General features: G+C 43.8%; 1 protein-coding gene across 1 annotated transcript in view; it reads right to left on the bottom strand.

Moving 5' to 3' along the window:
• Positions 1–18,708, bottom strand: part of COL6A3 (collagen type VI alpha 3 chain) — a 294,883-nt gene that overhangs the window by 96,658 nt on the left and 179,517 nt on the right. Inside the window, exons 26-30 of the mRNA XM_085645092.1 lie at positions 17,382–17,444; positions 16,486–16,548; positions 2,833–2,895; positions 1,585–1,647; positions 604–654 (exon numbers count right to left, since the gene is read on the bottom strand). Of these exons, the coding sequence (XP_085501218.1) occupies positions 604–654; positions 1,585–1,647; positions 2,833–2,895; positions 16,486–16,548; positions 17,382–17,444 (303 nt within the window). The remainder of the gene's footprint in view (positions 1–603; positions 655–1,584; positions 1,648–2,832; positions 2,896–16,485; positions 16,549–17,381; positions 17,445–18,708) is intronic.

Here is an 18,708-nt window from a genome sequence, read left to right as displayed (position 1 = left end):
GCGCCTGGAATGGAGAGATTTGATCAAACTTTGTTGTGCCAGTAGGAAGCCTCCAGCTGCATGAAGCTATGCCTTCAGAGGGAATAGGTATACTTTGGGGACTCTTATGAGTACTGAGCTTCTGTAGCCCAGCCTTGATTTCATAAGGACTTCAAAAAGACAAATTCTGGAATTTATGATGTGAAGAGTCGTTGGTGTTGGGCCAGTTCTCACACATCTTTGTATGTGTCCTTGTAGGTTGATATCTTTGTCCACTAAAAGGTCCAGTGGTTTGGCACATTCCAGAATGATTGGGTGGACGTTAAGCATTGACAATGCTCTTAGTCAGTATTGCATGGTGGGCATGCATTAACTTGTGAAACCGTTTTAAAGTCTAGGATCAGATTATCAGAGGTTGTGCCGTTGCTTTTGCATCCTCCACTGGCTCATTTTCTCATAGGTCATAAGCCACAATTATAACAATTTATTTGCAATTTTAAATGGATATCTAGTGCAAACCTCAACACATGTCAAGGGACATATGACTTTTTTGTCTCTAGCTAACACAACAAGCCACAATTCAATTTCCCTTTCATCAGACAGACACACAAGATGAAATGTTACCTTTTTGCCTTTGGGACCTGGTCTTCCAGCACCATCTCTGCCATCATCACCCTAAGAATGGCAAACAAACCCATGAAATGACAAAAACCAGCAAACAAAATACATCCTAACTTGTCCATCCATGAGAAGCCCCTGGGAAATAATGGGGAATATTAAGCAGATTTGAGTGGTTGCCTTTGCAGTACAATTGGGGAGGAGATTTAATTACTATATTGGAACCCAAACATTGAATCTATGACTCATTACAATTGGCATTTATTTAAAAAATTCTCTCCTGGAATACCATTACCTATGATATAGCCATCACTGTTATTTTATGAACTGTGTTTGTAATGTTGATGATAATCACACTGATATTGTATCTTAAATGGTAATAAAATAGCTAATGTTCAAGACTCCTCAATTATGACATTTGACCTAGTTATATATTCACCACCTGACAGTCTAATCCTAGTAAGGAGCCAAAAGGATGGCAATTTCCTTTTCTTTTTGGATGTGGGCAACTGCAGCTCAATTACTTAGCCAAAGCAGCCTTTGTTGCTGATAGTGCTCTGAACAAATGTGTAGCCCCCATTGCTGCCCTGTCATCAATCCTCCACAGTGTGAAGATTCGATCCATAAATTAACTTTTAAATAGTCACAGTCTAGAGAAGTAACAGTATTACGAGACCACAGGTAATGAGGATGAAGATCTGCAAACTCTTCTGAAAGAACCTTGACTGCTTAGAGAGTAGCGTCAAGGATTCGTTTGAATGACTTAAAAGCAATGGCCATGTTTGTTGGAAAAAGGCACATGTTGGCCTAAAGTGAATCTAAACTTCAACAATATTTCCAGACCTTACATTGTACTCAGCACAATGTATCATACATCATGAGTATTACAGCAGAGCTTGATGCTGAAACCAAAATTCAATAAGTACACAATATTTTAAAAAAAGAGTATTGAAGGGTGAATGTTGAATGCGATGAAAGAATGCTTACCGTCTCTCCACGAGGCCCGAGTGGTCCTTCTACTCCCTTCACTCCTGGATCTCCAGGTTCACCCTAAAAAAAGAATGCATACATTTAATATGAAATTTAAATTAATGAACTTTGGATTTGTATAGCACTCTACTACCCAGAGGTGTCTAGGTGCTGTAGCTCTAGGGGAAGAAATAACCTGAACTGAAGCTATAGAGCAAGATACAACTAAAACTATTTGTTAAAAAGTCATGTTTTAAGGGCCTTTCGGAAAGAGAGAAGATCAGATTAATACTTAAGGTCTGGCGGCATGGAGTTCCATAACCTGGCTGTACGGGCTACAAAGCTTCTGCCACAAAACTTAGCAACAAACTAATACCAGTTGTCAAAACTCCAGATTCTGCAGGGGCTGGACAAAATAGTAGCATGACAACCTTTGGAGCTCAGGTAGCCTTTTGTTTATGTAATACATGAGACACATGCACAGTGACAGGGCTCTGCATCAAACACCTACTGTTACACATAGTCCCACATTTCATAGTTGTACCACAAGAATAGGAGATAAGAAACAGATTCTGCATCGCGTGATGCTTCTTTTTCTACCAAACATGTGCTACTGCAATGCAGCATTCCTAAGAAAACCTTCATATTTGTCTGAATTAGTATTGTTACCACAGGCCAACACTGGCAGGAATACTCTTTGAATGTACCGCCCTATGCCGTTTTTACAGAAAATGTAATGTTAGCATCTTGTGAACATGTCATTCTTGTGAACATCTGTGACTGCCCCCCTAAAGTATGGGTCATAATTCAAAAAGCATGCAGTGTGCTCAAAATGTGTGTTTGATTCTCAGTTTCAACATCTTTCCTGACCCGAGTAGAAGACAAAAGGATTTGTAGGCCTTCATGGGAATAAGGCCTGCCTTATCTGCCCCACGCATTATAGGTCTATGCCTAGGCAAGTCAGGTGTGTCCAGGTTCCTCCTCTGATGTTACTGTCATGTAAGACTTTCTTTATTCAACAAACTGATATCGCTTCAATGACACTGCATTATTCCCCAAATAAAGTTTAGTTTAGGAGAGGCCTATTTGTGGTGAACTGCAAACAAGACAAGTCTGGTGCCAGGGCATTTTATAGGCCTTTTGTTGTTTTTCTTTATAAAAGAGATCGCGATGTGTGGCAAACCCACCCGGGCCTTTTTAAACAACAGATACCTAATGTTACACAGTTATCAAATATGTCCCTTTAATGTAGAAAGGCATACATACCTTTAGTCCAATTGGCCCAAGCCTGCCACGATCACCCGCCACTCCTGGGATACCTGCAGGACCCTGCGAAAACAAGATGGAAGATTTCAGTTGACAATACAGCATCACATAGTGCAATACAGATTTGGCGTTTTGAGTCAGCTGGGGTGGACATGCTATCCTCTACCTGAGGGAGACCAGAAACATACCCACTGGTCACAGTTTACACAGATAGTACAGATTCCAGGAAGGAATAAACTATTACACAAGTCTTTAGAGGAGCATAAATAAAGGTGTTGTTCTTGTGGCTGGTGGCCGTGAAAAAGCAGGGTCTCCCCGATACACATGTTGGCTACTAATATTAAACTGGCTGCTAATATTAAACTGGTTTGACTGCTATTACATAACTTGAAAGCTGCTCTATGTGTCTGTACATACAGATGCCACCAATCAGATGATGATATGGTTTCTTTTGCTTACATGAAAACCTTGCATGGTACATAAACTACTGTATTTGAAACACTTAAGGTATATTATAAGAGAAGAGAGATTCATAGGACAATTAATTGTTTTCATGACACATTGTCTCTCCAGAGTTTTTTTTATATTGAATGAGCTTGTGTTATAGTGCACTGTTTATTTAAGAACAGCACATAGTGTTTGAGTCAAAGAATAAGACAGTTGACTTATCAAGGAGCTGAATAATTGCCTTTAGTGTTCTACAAAAACTCTCCCATTATATAAACCTAAACTTGTTGATGCGCTTAGCTCAAACACTAATAAATAAACCGTAAATATAGTGACAGGAGCTGAAACCTAATCCTAACAGATCCTTGATAGAATATTATGTGATGACTTTAGCTCTATCTCTCAGAAACCTAAATGCAATACGACTGCATTTTGCATTTGGCTTAATAGTGTTTTGTTGCCACCCAGGATGAAACTATTGGTGTGATGGACATAGGGCCAGAGCAAGCCAACAACTAATTAGCTAGTTTTAGTTAGTTGGTCTTGGTGTTTATACAGAGTACACCCTAACTTAGAGTACTTTGCAGGTGAAAACCCAAACTCACTCAACATAACCAAAGGATCACATAAAAAAAAATAGCTGCAAGGATAAAATTCCCTGATCATCAAGAGGCAGGACACACCCAAGACACTTGCTTGAATTTCAGCAAATCAGATTTTTGGCGTAAGTACACTGGCATGGAAATCCACTTTAAGGCTACTACAATGGAAAAGGACTGCCACCAATAGTCTTTATACAAAACGTAGGAATCCCTACAGGAAACACGGCTTTAGACCTTATAGAGCAGCCAGGAGAGTACCACCTAAATCTATGGTGTAGCTGGAACCATTTAGAAGGAAAAATCTGATCTGGAAAGACCTATTAGATAGAAATTCCCAAAAACAGGATAGGGTGAGATCTTTATCCCTAAATCAGAATGCTTAGACAGAAGAATGAAACAGTGTTAGAAACCACTTAGAGGTCTAAAACGAAGGTAGTTGAAATGTCTGGATCAGCATAATGATGTAATTCTTCAAGAAGAGGTACAACTATTAAATCTATCCTATGCCGTAGGAGAAATTCCACCTGAGATGGATGCAGAAGCCAATTATAAATTCAGAAAACTGTTGGAAGACAGCGTTTTCCGAAATGTTTTCCAAATAGGGCAACTGGTAGATGGGCGGATAGTTTGCCAGATTATCTGGGTCAAGGGAAGGCTTCTTTAGCAAAGGAGTCACAAAGTCCATTTTCAGGGGCTCTGGGGCGAAGTCCTAAAAAAAAACACATTAATAGTAGCTCTTGGCCAAATGGATTTCAGCATAGTATAACTTTTGTGCCACTTACCGGGTAGCGGACCTCAATGCCAAACAGATGATTTGATCACAAGAACTAATACAGCAAAATCAACCTCACTCTTAGGATGAAACAAATAGCTGGTGGGCCTCTGGCAAGAGTAATGGGCCAGCGGGCAAGTGGAGTGGGCTGACTGGTAAAAGGATGCCCTAGTTGATGATATTTTTTCATTAACAAGGCTGCACTAAGAATTTGTCAAGTGCTTGTGGTTTGGAGGAACACACAACTCCTCGATAAAAGAAAAAAGCACATCTATTGGATTGGGGGGGCATTGAAAATTTTGTTGGAGTAGAATGTAAATTTAGTGCCCACTATACACTTATATAGTTGTTTTTTTCCGACATTGAATAGATCGCAAAGAGAGGTTAAGGGTCTTTAGTTCCTGAGAAAACCAGCTAAAAGATAGGTGGGTCCTCTTATTGACAGCAGTTGTTAAGGGAGCGAAAAGGCCAGCTGCTAGACTCAGTTCACATTTGTCTTGAGCTCTGTCGTACTAATGTATGAATTATGTTAACCAGGGCATCAGCTGCAACTGATATCCATTTTCTTAATGGCGGGAATAAACGAGTCGGCCGGAGACAGAGACGCGTTAGAAGGGAACGCAGAAGGCTGCAGATGAACATGGGACTTAATGGTCAGAGCCCAATTGACAGTACAGAACATGTGATCTTCCTGATTTACAGAGCCCTTATGATGTCCTCCTTGGACGAAACGTGATGGCTGGATTGATTTTTGTGATGTTTTCTGAATGAAATAATGGATTAAAAAATAAATAAAAGAATTGGAAATACATAAAGATTCCCTACAGACTTTCTTTGAATGGGAATGTAAAATGGACAGTTAACAAGCACCTTGCTTGGGAAGGAATTAATAAACTGTGCGCTACTTTTTGTATAGGGTGTAGCTTTGTTGTAAGTGGCCCAGTGGCGGTGGGACCACAGAAAGTAGAGCGTGGTTAGAGCTGAGTGATAAATTACCCAGATTACACACCAGTGCGCACATTTTGTAGCCCTCACTGCCAGTGAGTTGTATTTTTCATTTCCTTAACTTATCCACTGGATAAGACACATTTTTCGGTTATTTTTGCTTTTTAAGTTGACATGAGAAGGGTTCACCAAAGTGGTCAGACCCCAGTCATGGAAATGGATGATGAACTCAACACAATGTCAAATTAGAACACATGTCAACAGAAAGCTGCATCACATGGGTAAAAGGTGGCATATTAGGCTTTGCAGCAAAAACAGCAAACAGGTCCAGAAACCTAACAGCCAGGGGTGTGGAAGCGAAATTGAAATGAATATTAAGGTTTCCTAGTACTATGACCTATCAACCCTGTGCAGGAGCTGCAGCTAATAAGTCATAGGCCTCCAATCCATCCGAGTGAGATCTGGAATGAACGAAGTAGGTCTATAAATTTGACAACAAGAGACTGGAGAAAGAGGTTACAAATTGAATACATTTTTCACATTTTCCAGGTCTTTTTAAGAAGAAATGTAAAATCGGCAGCTTTCTAATGCAGGCTGTTCATTTTAGTAGTGTCTAGTTCTGGGTATTAATGCCATTCAAAATGTCCAACTTGAAGTTGGTGAATAAATTCTCAGTAATGGCCACCAAATCTAGATTATTTCCAATAATTATTATTTCCAAGAAAAACACTTATTTTACTCATCCTCAGACAGGTGGAAGGGATAAAGACACTGGTTTCTCGATTAAGCGATTGGAAGCTTTTAGGTTTTTCAAAGAACTGTTTTCAAGAGTGAAGAATGCAAATTCCCAAAAAAGAATCATTTATAGACTGAGCTGCTCAATGCTTCATCATGCTTTGGCAGGGTGAACCGAAGAACTGTTACTACACACTTATTCTGTGTCTGCTTCTGTGCTTGCATAAAAGATTGAAGTGAAGTAGGGCTATGTTGGCCATATGCTAGAGACACATGATATCCTTCAGTTACTATTGCTCCAGCTTTCTCCTCTGTCTACAGAAAGCATCACAACCACCACCATTCCAAGGATACAGTGGCAACAATTATATAAACTGCCGCTAAAATTGATGAAGTTGTGGAGGGGATCAATGTTCTGCTTTCATGCTCTGAAAAATTCTCCCACATCTTCCAATCAACATGAAGCGGAGAATGGAGTCTCAAGACTAGACCTCAATATCCAGAAGCAAGATCAAGTGTAATCTACCTTAAAGACTGTCCACTGGCTCCCGGTGGAATCAAAAACAAAATTCAAACTTTTATGCACCTTATGTAAGGTATACTGGTGCAAAGGCCCAGGCGACCAAGAAAATTGGCACCCTGCTACAGTGCAACTAATTTCCTTTGATTCTCCACATCAAAATGAACAAGAAGGATGCCACCGGGTAATACATGATGGATATAAGGGTACCGAGACCCAGACTTTGCAATAATCTGAACCCAGTCCGTTCTGATTTGCTAAACATGGGAACACTGGCACTCAACTGAGAATCTTTTGCTATTAGGGTAGTAACGAACAAGTTACTTACCTTCGGTAACGCTTTTTCTGGTGGATACAGTATCTGCCTGTGGATTCCTCACCTTGTGAATATCCCCTGCGCCAGCATTCCACTGAACTTTTCTTCCCCAGCATTCCACGTCGACGTGGGCGACGTCATAATACATCGGCTCTGCTCGCGAGTCCGTATGACGTCACCGGAGCCATAAGAGGCCCACGTCGGCGTGATGACGTCAGTTCCACCCATTTTTTCCGTGCCTTCGAGGCGAACAGGTGAACCAACGACAACTCCAAGTATACACAGTATACAGAACACCAACACATATACATAGCATTACAAAGAAAAGGAATGCTAAATAAACAAGCATTTCCGACAAATGTACAAGAAAGTATAAAAACATTCCAACAAGACCTCTTTCAAGGTATACAAAGGAGGACAACGGGGAGGCGGGTGGGTCAGTGAGGAATCCACAGGCAGATACTGTATCCACCAGAAAAAGCGTTACCGAAGGTAAGTAACTTGTTCTTCTGATGGATACATCTGCCAGTGGATTCCTCACCTTGTGAATAGATTCCCACAGCAGTCCCCACTCCCGGAGGAGGGTGTCCACCTTCCTATACCAGAAAGTCTTGCAGGACAGAGCGCGCGAAGTGGCCCTCCCTCCTCATCTCAGAGTCCAAGCAATAATGCTTTGCGAAAGTATGGAGGGAGGCCCAAGTCGCGGCTTTACAAATATCTGCCACAGGAACACCCCGGGCCAGAGCAGATGTTGAAGACTTAGCTCTAGTAGAGTGAGCACGAATACCCTCAGGAGGAGTCTTACCAGCCAGGGCGTAGCAGATCTTGATAGTAAGGACAATCCACCTTGATAAAGTGCGCTTGTGCACCGCTCTACCCTTAGAATGACCAACGTAGCCAACAAAAAGTTGATCATCAAGGCGAAAGTCTTTAGTCCTATCCAAGTAAAAGCTAACAGCTCTCTTTGGGTCCAGACGATGGAGTCTTTCCTCCTCTTTAGAAAGATGAGGGGGTGGATAGTAAACAGGGAGGGTAATAGACTGCCCCAAATGGAAAGGAGTAACAACTTTTGGCAGGAAGGCAGCCCTGGTCCTGAGAACCATCCGTTCAGCATGTAAGGTAAGAAAAGGAGGTTTGGAACTAAGAGCTTGAAGCTCACTCACCCTTCTTGCCGAGGTTATGGCTACAAGAAAAACCACCTTAAAGGACAACAGCCTCAACGGACAGCTATGTAGAGGCTCAAAAGGAGACCCCATCAGAAAGGTCAAAACAAGATTAAGATCCCACTGTGGCATTACAAAAGGAGTGGGAGGAAACATGTTTGTAAGGCCCTTGATGAACCTCAGAACAACCTTTAAATAGCGACGGTTGATCCGGAAGGCATAGAAAAGCCGACAAGGCCGAAAGATAGCCCTTGACCGTGGCCACAGCACAGCCCTGCTGAGCCAAGGAAAGGGCAAACTGGAGCACCTCAGAAAGATGGGCTTTCAAAGGGTCAATGGATCTCTCTCCACACCATTTAGCAAACTTGGACCACCTGTAGGAGTAAATGGACTTGGTGGAGTGTCGCCTGGCCGATAAAATAACATCCACCACATCAGATGGGAGAGAGAAAGAATTCAGGTTGCCCCGTTCAATCTCCAGGCATGAAGGTGTAAGCTCTGGAGGTGGGGGTGTAGAACCTGCCCCTCCGACTGCGAGAGGAGGTCTGCCCTCAGAGGGAGACGGAGCGGAGGGCACGAGGAGAGGTGGAGAAGATCTGTATACCACACCCTTCTTGGCCAATCCGGGGCGACCAAAATAACTTGGGCCCGGTCTTGGCGAATCTTCCTCAGAACCCGAGGAATCAAGGGTATGGGAGGAAACGCGTAAAGGAGCTGTGAGTCCTAACTCAACTGAAACGGAAACTGGAGACTGCAGAATGACGGGCAGTGCGCCTTCTCGCGGGAGGCGAACAGGTCCACTCGAGGGGTTCCCCACGTCCGAAAGACGTGACGAACCACCGCCGGATGGAGCCTCCACTCGTGATCGGCGGAGAACTGCCGACTGAGACTGTCCGCACGCACATTCAGTACCCCGGCCAGATGATTTGCCATCAGACAAATCTGATGGTCCTGAGCCCAGGACCATAAACGCAGGGCCTCTCTGCACAGACAAAGAGACCCAACTCCTCCCTGCTTGTTGACATACCACATCGCGGTCGTGTTGTCCGTCAGGACTTGAATCGACTGACCGCGAAGGGAAGGGAGAAAGGCCTTGAGTGCCAAACGTATCGCCCGCAATTCCAGAAGGTTGATATGAAGCAACCTTTCCTCTGGAGACCAAAGACACTTGATCTCCAGATCCCCCAGATGAGCACCCCACCCTAGGGTGGAGGCATCCGTTATCACTGTGGCCACCGATGGAGGTAGATGGAAAGGCTTTCCTTGGGACAGATTGCCCTCCACGCTCCACCAAGACAGATCCGCCGCAGCTTCTCCGGATATCCTCACAGACTCCCTGAAATCTCCTTTGTGCTGATACCACTGCCTGCGGAGGCACCACTGGAGCGCCCTCATGTGCCAGCATGCATGGTTGACCAACAGAATGCAGGAAGCAAACAGACCGAGCAGGCGAAGGACCTTCAGGACTGGAACGACCGCTCCATTGCAAAATAAAGGAATCATTTCCTGTATGTCGAGAATCCTTTGAAGAGGAGGGAATGCTTGACACACAGTAGTGTCCACTACCGCACCTATGAACAGGTTGCGCTGAGAAGGCACCAGGTGAGATTTGGGCACGTTTATCGAGAAACCCAATTTGAACAACAGCTGAGTCGTAACCTGCAGATGATGAAGCACCTTCTCTGGCGACTCTGCTTTGATCAGCCAGTCATCCAGATAGGGGAAAACTGAAATCCCCGACCTTCTGAGATGGGCTACCACCACTGCCATCACCTTCGTGGAGACTCGAGGTGCAGTAGTAAGACTAAATGGAAGGACCGCAAACTGATAATGTTGCGACCCTACCGTAAACCGGAGATACTTCCTGTGCGACTTCAGGATGGGGATGTGGAAATACGCATCCTGCAAGTCGATCGACACCATCCAGTCCTCCTGATGCAGCACTTGAAGAACCTGCGCAAGGGTGAGCATCTTGAACTTCTCTTGCTTCAGATAAAGATTCAAGATCCTGAGGTCCAATATTGGACGCAATCTGCCGTCCTTTTTCGGAATCAGGAAATACCGGGAGTAGCATCCCTGACCCCTCTCCTGCTCTGGAACCACCTCTATTGCACCTTCTTTTAGTAACGTCAGGACTTCCTCCTGTAGGAGAAGACGGTGGTCCTCTGAGCAAGCCCCTTGACAAGGAGGGTAATTTGGAGGGAATTCCCAAAAGGGAAGGACGTACCCATTTTCTACAAGATCTAGAACCCAAAGGTCTGTAGTAACCGATTCCCAATCTTGTAGAAAATGGGTAAGCCTGACCCCCACAGGACCAACATGATCCAGAATAGTGGATCTAGGGCTGCTTTGCAGTGGTGGGAGGGGCTGAGGAGGAGGAAGAGGAGGAGGAGGAGAGCTGTCGGCCACGAGTGCGACCCCTGATTCTGCCTCTGTAACCCTTATACAGAGTGCTTTGCTGCTGCTGTGGCTGTCTGTATGTACGAAAGGTAGACCTTCCGAAGCTCCTGTACCTCTTGAATGAGCCTCTTGGCTGAGTTTGAAGGCCCAAAGATTTAGCCGTGGCCTTACTCTCCTTAAATCTTTCCAGCGCAGCATATGCTTTATTGCCAAAAAGACCAGAGCCATCAAAAGGCAAGTCCAAGAGCGTTGACTGGACATCAGGGGAAAATTCCGATGACTTAAGCCACGCACTCCTTCTAGTGGCAACAGAAGATCTCATGACTCTTGCTACCGAGTCAGCAGTGTCCAATCCACTCTGGATCACCTGACGCGCCGCAGCCTGGGCATCCGAAAGAATCTCATTATAACAAACCCTATCCTCCTCTGATAGCTTTGGGGCTAGCTGCTTTGCTGAGTCCATGAGAGCATGTATAACGTCCCAAGAGACAGGTGGCATTTGTTGATTTAAGGGCCATGCTGGCTGAAGAAAAGACCTTCTTGGCCGACTGATCGAGTTCTTTGCTTCCCTGTCACTCGGGACCTGGGGAAACGAACCTGATGATTTTCTTGAACATGCAGCCTGAACATCCAGGAGACAGGTGAAATGTAAAAAATTCTGGGTCCCCCGGAACTGCCCTATACCTCCTGGCAATGACTTTAGAAACTGCAGGAGCAGAAGAGGGCTTACGCCACACCTCCACCACTGGCTCTATGATGGCGTCGTTAAAAGGGAGCAGAGGCTCAGAAACAGCAGAGGGAGAGTGCAGAACTTCCGTAAAGATGTTTGGTTTGAACTCTGCAGAAGGCAATTGCAGATCTAAAAGTTCAGCTGCTTTTCTTATAACAGCATGGTATGGAGCCACATCCTTTGAAGGGGCATCAGAGTAATCGGAGTAATCTCCCATTCAGGTGACAAGTCCAGGCCACTAGCCTCCTTCAACTCCTCAAAAACATCGTCCGATTCCATGAGTTCCCCTTCCTCTACCTCCTCCATCAGGTATCTTTGCTCATCCAGCACCCTCTGAGCCTCCCTCCTAGACCTGATTCTCACAACCGGCGTCGGCGGTGCCGTGACCGAATCCGACGGCGCCGGAGCCGGCGTCGAACGTGAATCCAAAGGGGCAGCCGGCGTCGAACGAGGTCGAGTCGGCGCCGGTGAAGTAGGGAGCGGCGTCGATGTCCTCGGCACCGGTAGATGCCAAGACGGTGTCGCCGGAAAAAATGGCATAAAGGGAGCCTGAGGATAGGTTTGGGGAACTCCCAAACTGAAGGCCATAGGACCCAAAGGACCCGAAGGTGCACCAGTGGGGTACATGGCTCTGGAGAGTACTCCATACATCGCATTAAGATAAAGCGTGGGGTCCTGACCTGGTCCTGGAAACGCAGGATATTGCTCAGGCATCACCAGACTCGGGCCGACCGGCGCCGACGGTGAAATCAGCGGAGTCGAAGGCTCACCCGGGGCCGGAGGCTCTTCACACGGAATCGGGGACGAAGCCGGAGATGGAGCTGGCGTCGGAGATGGAGCCAGGGCCGGAGCCGGAGAATGTTCCGGTGAAGCCACAGGTGACGACAGGCCAATAGGTGAATCCGGAGCGGGCGAGGGAGACACAAAGTCCTTATGGCGTCGGGAGGGCGATATCGATCTCGGAGCCGCATCCTTATCCGAGTGACGTCGAGATGAATGCCTCCTCTTCTTCTTGTGCTTCCTGGATTTGGAAGCATGCCCCGAAGTCGACTTCAACGCCGACCTCGATCTCGACCTCGATCTCGACCTCGATTCTCTCCGGTCTCTTTTTTCTTTCTTCATCCTCGCGATGAAAAGCTTTGCCTTCCTCTCCTTAAGAGCCTTGGAACTCATCTTGCGGCAGCAAGAACATCCCTCGACATCATTGTCCGATGACAGGCACCACACGCAGTCGTCATGCGGATCCGTTATGGACATGTATTTCCCACATTCACGACAGGGTTTAAATCCTGACTTCTTCGTCGACATTTCTGCAGAAGAAGACAAAGAGAAACCGGCAGAAAACAAAGTAACCAGTATAGCTACAGAGAGAGATTCCCGAAATCCGTTGGCGTCGACGGCACGGAAAAAGGGAACTGACGTCATCACGCCGACGAGGTCTTCTTATGGAGCCGGTGACGTCAGCGGAGTCGCGAGCGGAGCCGTGTCTCTGTGACGTCGTCTTCGACCTCATCGGCGTGGACTGCTCCAAAAGTTTCCGAATGTTGCTGGCGCAGGAAATATTCACAAGTTGAGGAATCCACTGGCAGATGTATCCATCAGAAAGAAGAAGACTATTGGATATGTAAGTCATCTTCGCATTCACATAGGTTCAAACTGCTCCTGCTGCCTCATGGTCGCTAAACGTGGCAGAACTAAATTACTCAGTTATAGAGAGAGAGGCTTAGCGGTAACCTGGAGAGCTAAGCAACTCCGCACTTGCTTCTGGGGTTCAGTTGCATACAGATCACAAACCACCCTTGAAGATGTTACAACAAGGAGGTGCAGCCAAGGGTTCTGCTAGACTAGTAAGGTTTGCCTCAAGATTACAGGAATTTCAATACGAGCTTGAGTATGTGACTGGTTGGAGAAATGTCTAAGGCAATTATCCACCTACTGTGCAATTTTGTTATGAAGACATGGACAGGAATACAGGGAAGAGTGATATAAACTGTGTGTTGGCTAATGAAGAGGATACCATGGACCTGGTTAGTGTAATGGTGATTCATCAGGAATGGGAGAGTGGTTCGTGAAAAGACTTTGTAGTACAAGAAGTGGTATACTGTATCAACACTGGCTGGAGGGAAGAAGGTGATTTAATTCCTTCCTTGCGAGTATTGAGAAACTGAAGTATGGACTGAGGCATGGAGCCTATCAATACTTAGGGCCAGATGTACGTACACTGACTAGATTAGCTAAAAGTGGTCACAATTTAAGAACCAACTTTTAGTGAATCCAGTGTTATTTTGCGAACCTACCTATGTACTAATAGGTTGATTCGCAAAACACTGAATCATAATGGGTAGCAATTTTACCTACCTCATAAATATTAATGAGGTTGGTAGTAAATTCTGACCCACTACAATTTGCTGACATTGCAGGTATGGTGGCCTCCTGGGATCAGTAAACCACAGCTGTGATTGCTTTTAAAGAAAGCATTTTTTAAAAGAAGTCAATTTTTCTTTACGAAAAAAGGAATATGTAATTTAAATTAGTTTTACACTTTTTTCATGTTGCTGAATCGCAATTTTGGTTTTGTACACACTCAAAGGCTGTTTTGCAGTTTCAAAGGTTCCGATTTTGCAAATCTGAGCCCTAGTAACTGCACCATCCCTTCGTACATTTGGCCAATAGTAATGAGATTTGGAACAAACATTAACAAAAAGACAGGTGAAAGAAAGTTTTGGTGGACAGAGTTAGATGAAGATGTAAAAAGGTAGGTGGACAGAAGTAGTGTGTGTATGGACAGCGGAAAAAGACTGAAGGTTGGTGGTGGACCAGTTGGTGAGTATGATGTTCCAGAAGTTGCACAGGAGAATATTTACTTGCAGTTTCTTAGGCCCATGTGTTTCTTGGGGTATAGAAAGAGATTAGTGGTGGTAGTTGGGATGTATATTTATCTTAGTTAGAGATGGATTTTGTTAAGAAGAATGTAAAAATTGAAACCACCATCAAAGTTTTGGAACAGACAATTCCACAGACAATTGACGTCATTGAAACAGTTTCTGAGAAACCATGGCAAGAACACTGGGTAATGGCACTGTGGAGCATAAAAATTATTTAGTCAAGGGCACGACTGAAATGGGCGTCAGTGGTAGGAGGAATGTGAGGAATGCACTAATGAGAATGATTTAGGCTTATCACACCACAGGGATTAGTTTGACAGAAATTAAACCAGTTATGAGAATAAGGTGGTGGAAGCGAAGACCAAGTTGATGTTGCAGTGGATGGATGTGAAAGAAAATTGAGGAGCACTGCTGAGCAAATAGAAAGTGGCTTCACGTTGGTGATTGGTTAACAGTAGAGTTGGGAAGAGAGAGAATTGAATTGTGTAAATTTTCTGAGCCAGTAAATGTGTAAGGTGTACATGGTTGGCATGTGGTACTGATGAATGGAAGGAGATGAAACAGGAGGATAATGGATTTGAATCAACGCAAAGGTGGAGTGTAACAAAAATGTTGTGATGAAAATTAATAGTTGAGACTTTTGCTTCTGACGGATAATGGGAAAATTATGTTGAGTGTTCGCAGCATAAGGAAAAATGGTTTCAATGGTAGCACAGGACATGTTGGAGATCTTGTGCAAATTGAAAGTGCAAGTTTGAGGGTAGCACATCATCACACAGTATGAGCAGTGAAGGGCAATGCGTTTACCTGGAAGGTTGGAAGATTATATCTTGTCTTTGCTCTTCCTTCAAAGTTGTGAATATCTCATTTGTGTTTCTGAAGGTATGTGGTCATAAAGATTGAGAATATGTTATACTGATGTTATACCAGGCTTTTGTACTGTATTAGCTGTTGTGTTTGTGTTCTGTAAAAGGTCAAGGACAGACACATGCATCTCCATGATGCTGAGGAAGAATTTGAATAACCAACAGTGAAACTGCTGCAATAGAGTCTTGCATCTTTACATCAATTAGTAAGCCTGAAAAACTTTCACACAGCCTCTGAAGATTTGATTGTTACATTTTTCTGTAGATCTTAGACTTGAATCCCTAATTAGGCATGTTTTACTTGAACAATGTGCTCCTCAGAAATTATTCTTGAGATGGAACGTATTTGACACATCGCTAGGCCAGTCAGACAGGGCCAGGAGGACCTTTTGGCCCCCTTCAAGTTGAAAAGGGGGCGCCAACTTTAGAACATTGTTTGTCTTTTGGCATTTTATATTTCTGGAAAAACATTTCTGTTAAGGTTAGTGGCCTTAGGAGTTGAGAGTGAAATAAACCTTGAGTAACCACAATAGAGGGCTATTGTAGCTAACAAAAGCAATATTCTTTGTCAGCAATGCCTGTTCTTTTTTAAAGGTTATCTGATACTCGGTCAAATAGTGATTATAATGGAAGTGTCTATGAAGGGTTAAAGCATAACCATTCAGATTCAAAGCCCAAATAATATGCCACTGCCAGCCAGCCTTTCAGAAGCACCCTCGGGTAATAAAATCTTGTACTTTCCTGTTAGCTCAGTGCCCTTTTGTTCCCTATCACAGAGAACCTCTAATCCGACCCTTCAGAGGGGGTTGTTGCATGTGGTTGTACTACTTGATTCCATGGCTTTTGGTATCCTTTTTAGTCCCCTCTGATGTTATTTAGTTTACATATCTTCTTCAAACTGGACTAGATCAGTTCATAGATTGTGTAAGTTGGTTTGCATCAGCCAGGTGAAGTGGATATTAACAAGAGCCCTTTGACATGGACAGAATGATGATTCTTGTCTATGAATAGGGCAAGCAGAGGACCTGCTGTCTACACTGGCTTTACATCTGGTGTCCATTGATTAATTTTAACTTTTATATTATTCTAGTTAATCCAACTTTAAGGGGACATCATTGAAAGACTGAGTGGTCTTTCAGCAGAATGCATTGAATTGCCTCTTCTATTAAGCACAAAATACATTATAGGACACTCATAAATGCAAGGTAAAAAGCAGGAAATCACTTTGGAGGAAGACTAAGCAGCAGTCTTACAAAGTTGAACTGTACTTACCCTAGGCCCAGGGCTGCCTTGATCACCCCTCACACCTGGAGTGCCGGGTGGCCCGAGGGGTCCCTATGGGGCAAAGAGAGTGTTATGTCACAATTTAACAGCCTTTTCAGTATTCTTTTAATAAATGTAAACATAGTAGCATACATTTATAGAACAATTGTGAGTGAAAGACAAAACACATTGAAAAGGAAGCAAAAGAGCCAATAAAGCAAGAAAAGAAATCCTGGAATTCTGCATACCGAGGTCACAAACATCGATCCACAAAAATATCAATCCCAGGATATCCACTATGTCAAGGAGAGTATATATATGCAAATGTAGATTCACCATGATCAACTTCACTTCAACATATCTAGATGGAAAGTAAATGTAAACGTATCCACATATACCTATCATGACAACATAGTAGTAGCAATATTTGGAAGTCGATATTTACATAGGCCATTGCCAAAACTCCATATTCTTGTAGTACTCCAAGAACAGCAGAAACATTTAAACACGTGACAAAGCTTTATTTGTTAAAGTTTCAAAATGGTAATGATTACTGTTTGGATATGGATTAGGGAGGGGAAGGAAAATAATTTTTTGAGAAAACATTTGTATATGGTGAAGCTGTTGCCTTGTAAATGCACCAAAATTAGTGTGTTCAGCTGCAACTGAGAGAAGGAAGAAATAGCATGCAATGGCATCAGAAAGATGGCAATGACAAGATAGCTATCGCCCACTGAAAAGCTTAAGCTTCCTTATGATGTTAGCCAATCAAGATGGAGTTATAGTGTCTGAGTGTGGTCTTGACACTTACATAATGAGCATTAGATAGCATCAGTTAATGTGACTGTGCTGAAACATGTGCTAGAACATGCACTGGGAATCCTTGTGCTTGGTTCAGTACTGACCTGTGGACCTCTCGTTCCTTGCTCTCCTCCAGATCCTGCTGGACCAGGTCCGCCTCTGTTACCCTGTAAGCAGTATCACAAAAGAGTCAGGAATGTATCTTAATTGTGTCTATCTTCTCATTCCTCAGTGGCTCCATGCATGTGCCAGCAAAATCTGCCAACAATCGAAGACGACATCCTAGGATCCCTAAAAGGTGACTGAACATTAATTCCACTGAATTTGGTAAACGCAACTATATGAGACAATAAACCCGCTACCTTAACTTATACATATCATAAAGGTTTGGAACAGAATCTGGCATGCAAGCTGTTCGCACAGAACTTTAACTTTCCCTTTTGTGAATAAGAATCACAACTGGACTGAAGTCCTTTCAATCCATGATAATTATTAATACTAAATTAGAAAGCTAAAGAGAAGGTTTAAGTGACTTACAACAGTTCCATTGCATTCAGCAATGAGGCATCTGTGCGTCTAGTGTTACAGGGCTGGAGTTTGTGTGTGAAGCACTGAGGCCAGTGTTTCTTGTGTTGAGGGTCTATGCAACCAGCATTGGGTATTGTGTGTCTGATACTGAGGGTCTTAGAACCCAACAGAGGTTGATGACAATCCTCAATTGAGCATCCAGCACTGGGTCTTTTCTGGCTAGTATTAAGGGTCTGTACACCCAATACTGTAACCTGTATATCCAGCATTATAGCTGAACTGTCTAGCATTGAGTGTCTTTGAGCTTCACATTGCAGTTGCATATTCAGCATTGGGGTTGTGAGCTTAGTGTTTAGGGCCTGTGCACTTAGCATTGGAGACTGTGTATGCAGTAGTGGTGCCAAAGTGTTCAATAATGGGGGTCACTGTGCTTAACAATGGATCTTTTGTGTCTGTGTGTATTTTGGGGGTTTGTGTGCCCAGAATTGGAGCCTGCATGCCAACGCTGGAGCCTCAGTGTCTTATATTGGGGTCTGTGAAGCTGGTATTGGAGCTGCACCTTCATGCCCATGATCGAATGTGTGCCTAGCACCTGTCCTACAAGGCCTGAGGTGCCCAGTTGTACCTCAGTGTGTGTACTGTTGATAGCCTTTGAGCCTAGTGTACCCTTCGTGACCTTTGATGCATAGAGTTGTCTAAAGAAAGAGATGTATCAGTTCTTTAATTACAATTCATATGTGTGGACCCGATTGTAGCAGGGAATATCGAATCGCAAATATCTACGGGATAGAAAATCATTACTATAATATTGAGGGACAAAATATTGAAAGGTAAGTGCACAGTGGGAGGTAAGGATTTACTAGTCTTAACTCCACATCTACTAACCTTGAAGATATAAATATA

The sequence above is a fragment of the Triturus cristatus genome, chromosome 3_1 (genome assembly GCF_964204655.1).
Source record: "Triturus cristatus chromosome 3_1, aTriCri1.1, whole genome shotgun sequence".
NCBI lineage: Eukaryota > Metazoa > Chordata > Amphibia > Caudata > Salamandridae > Triturus > Triturus cristatus.
The sequence above is the reverse complement of the archived record's forward strand: the minus strand, read 5'-3'. Positions and strand labels throughout refer to the sequence as shown.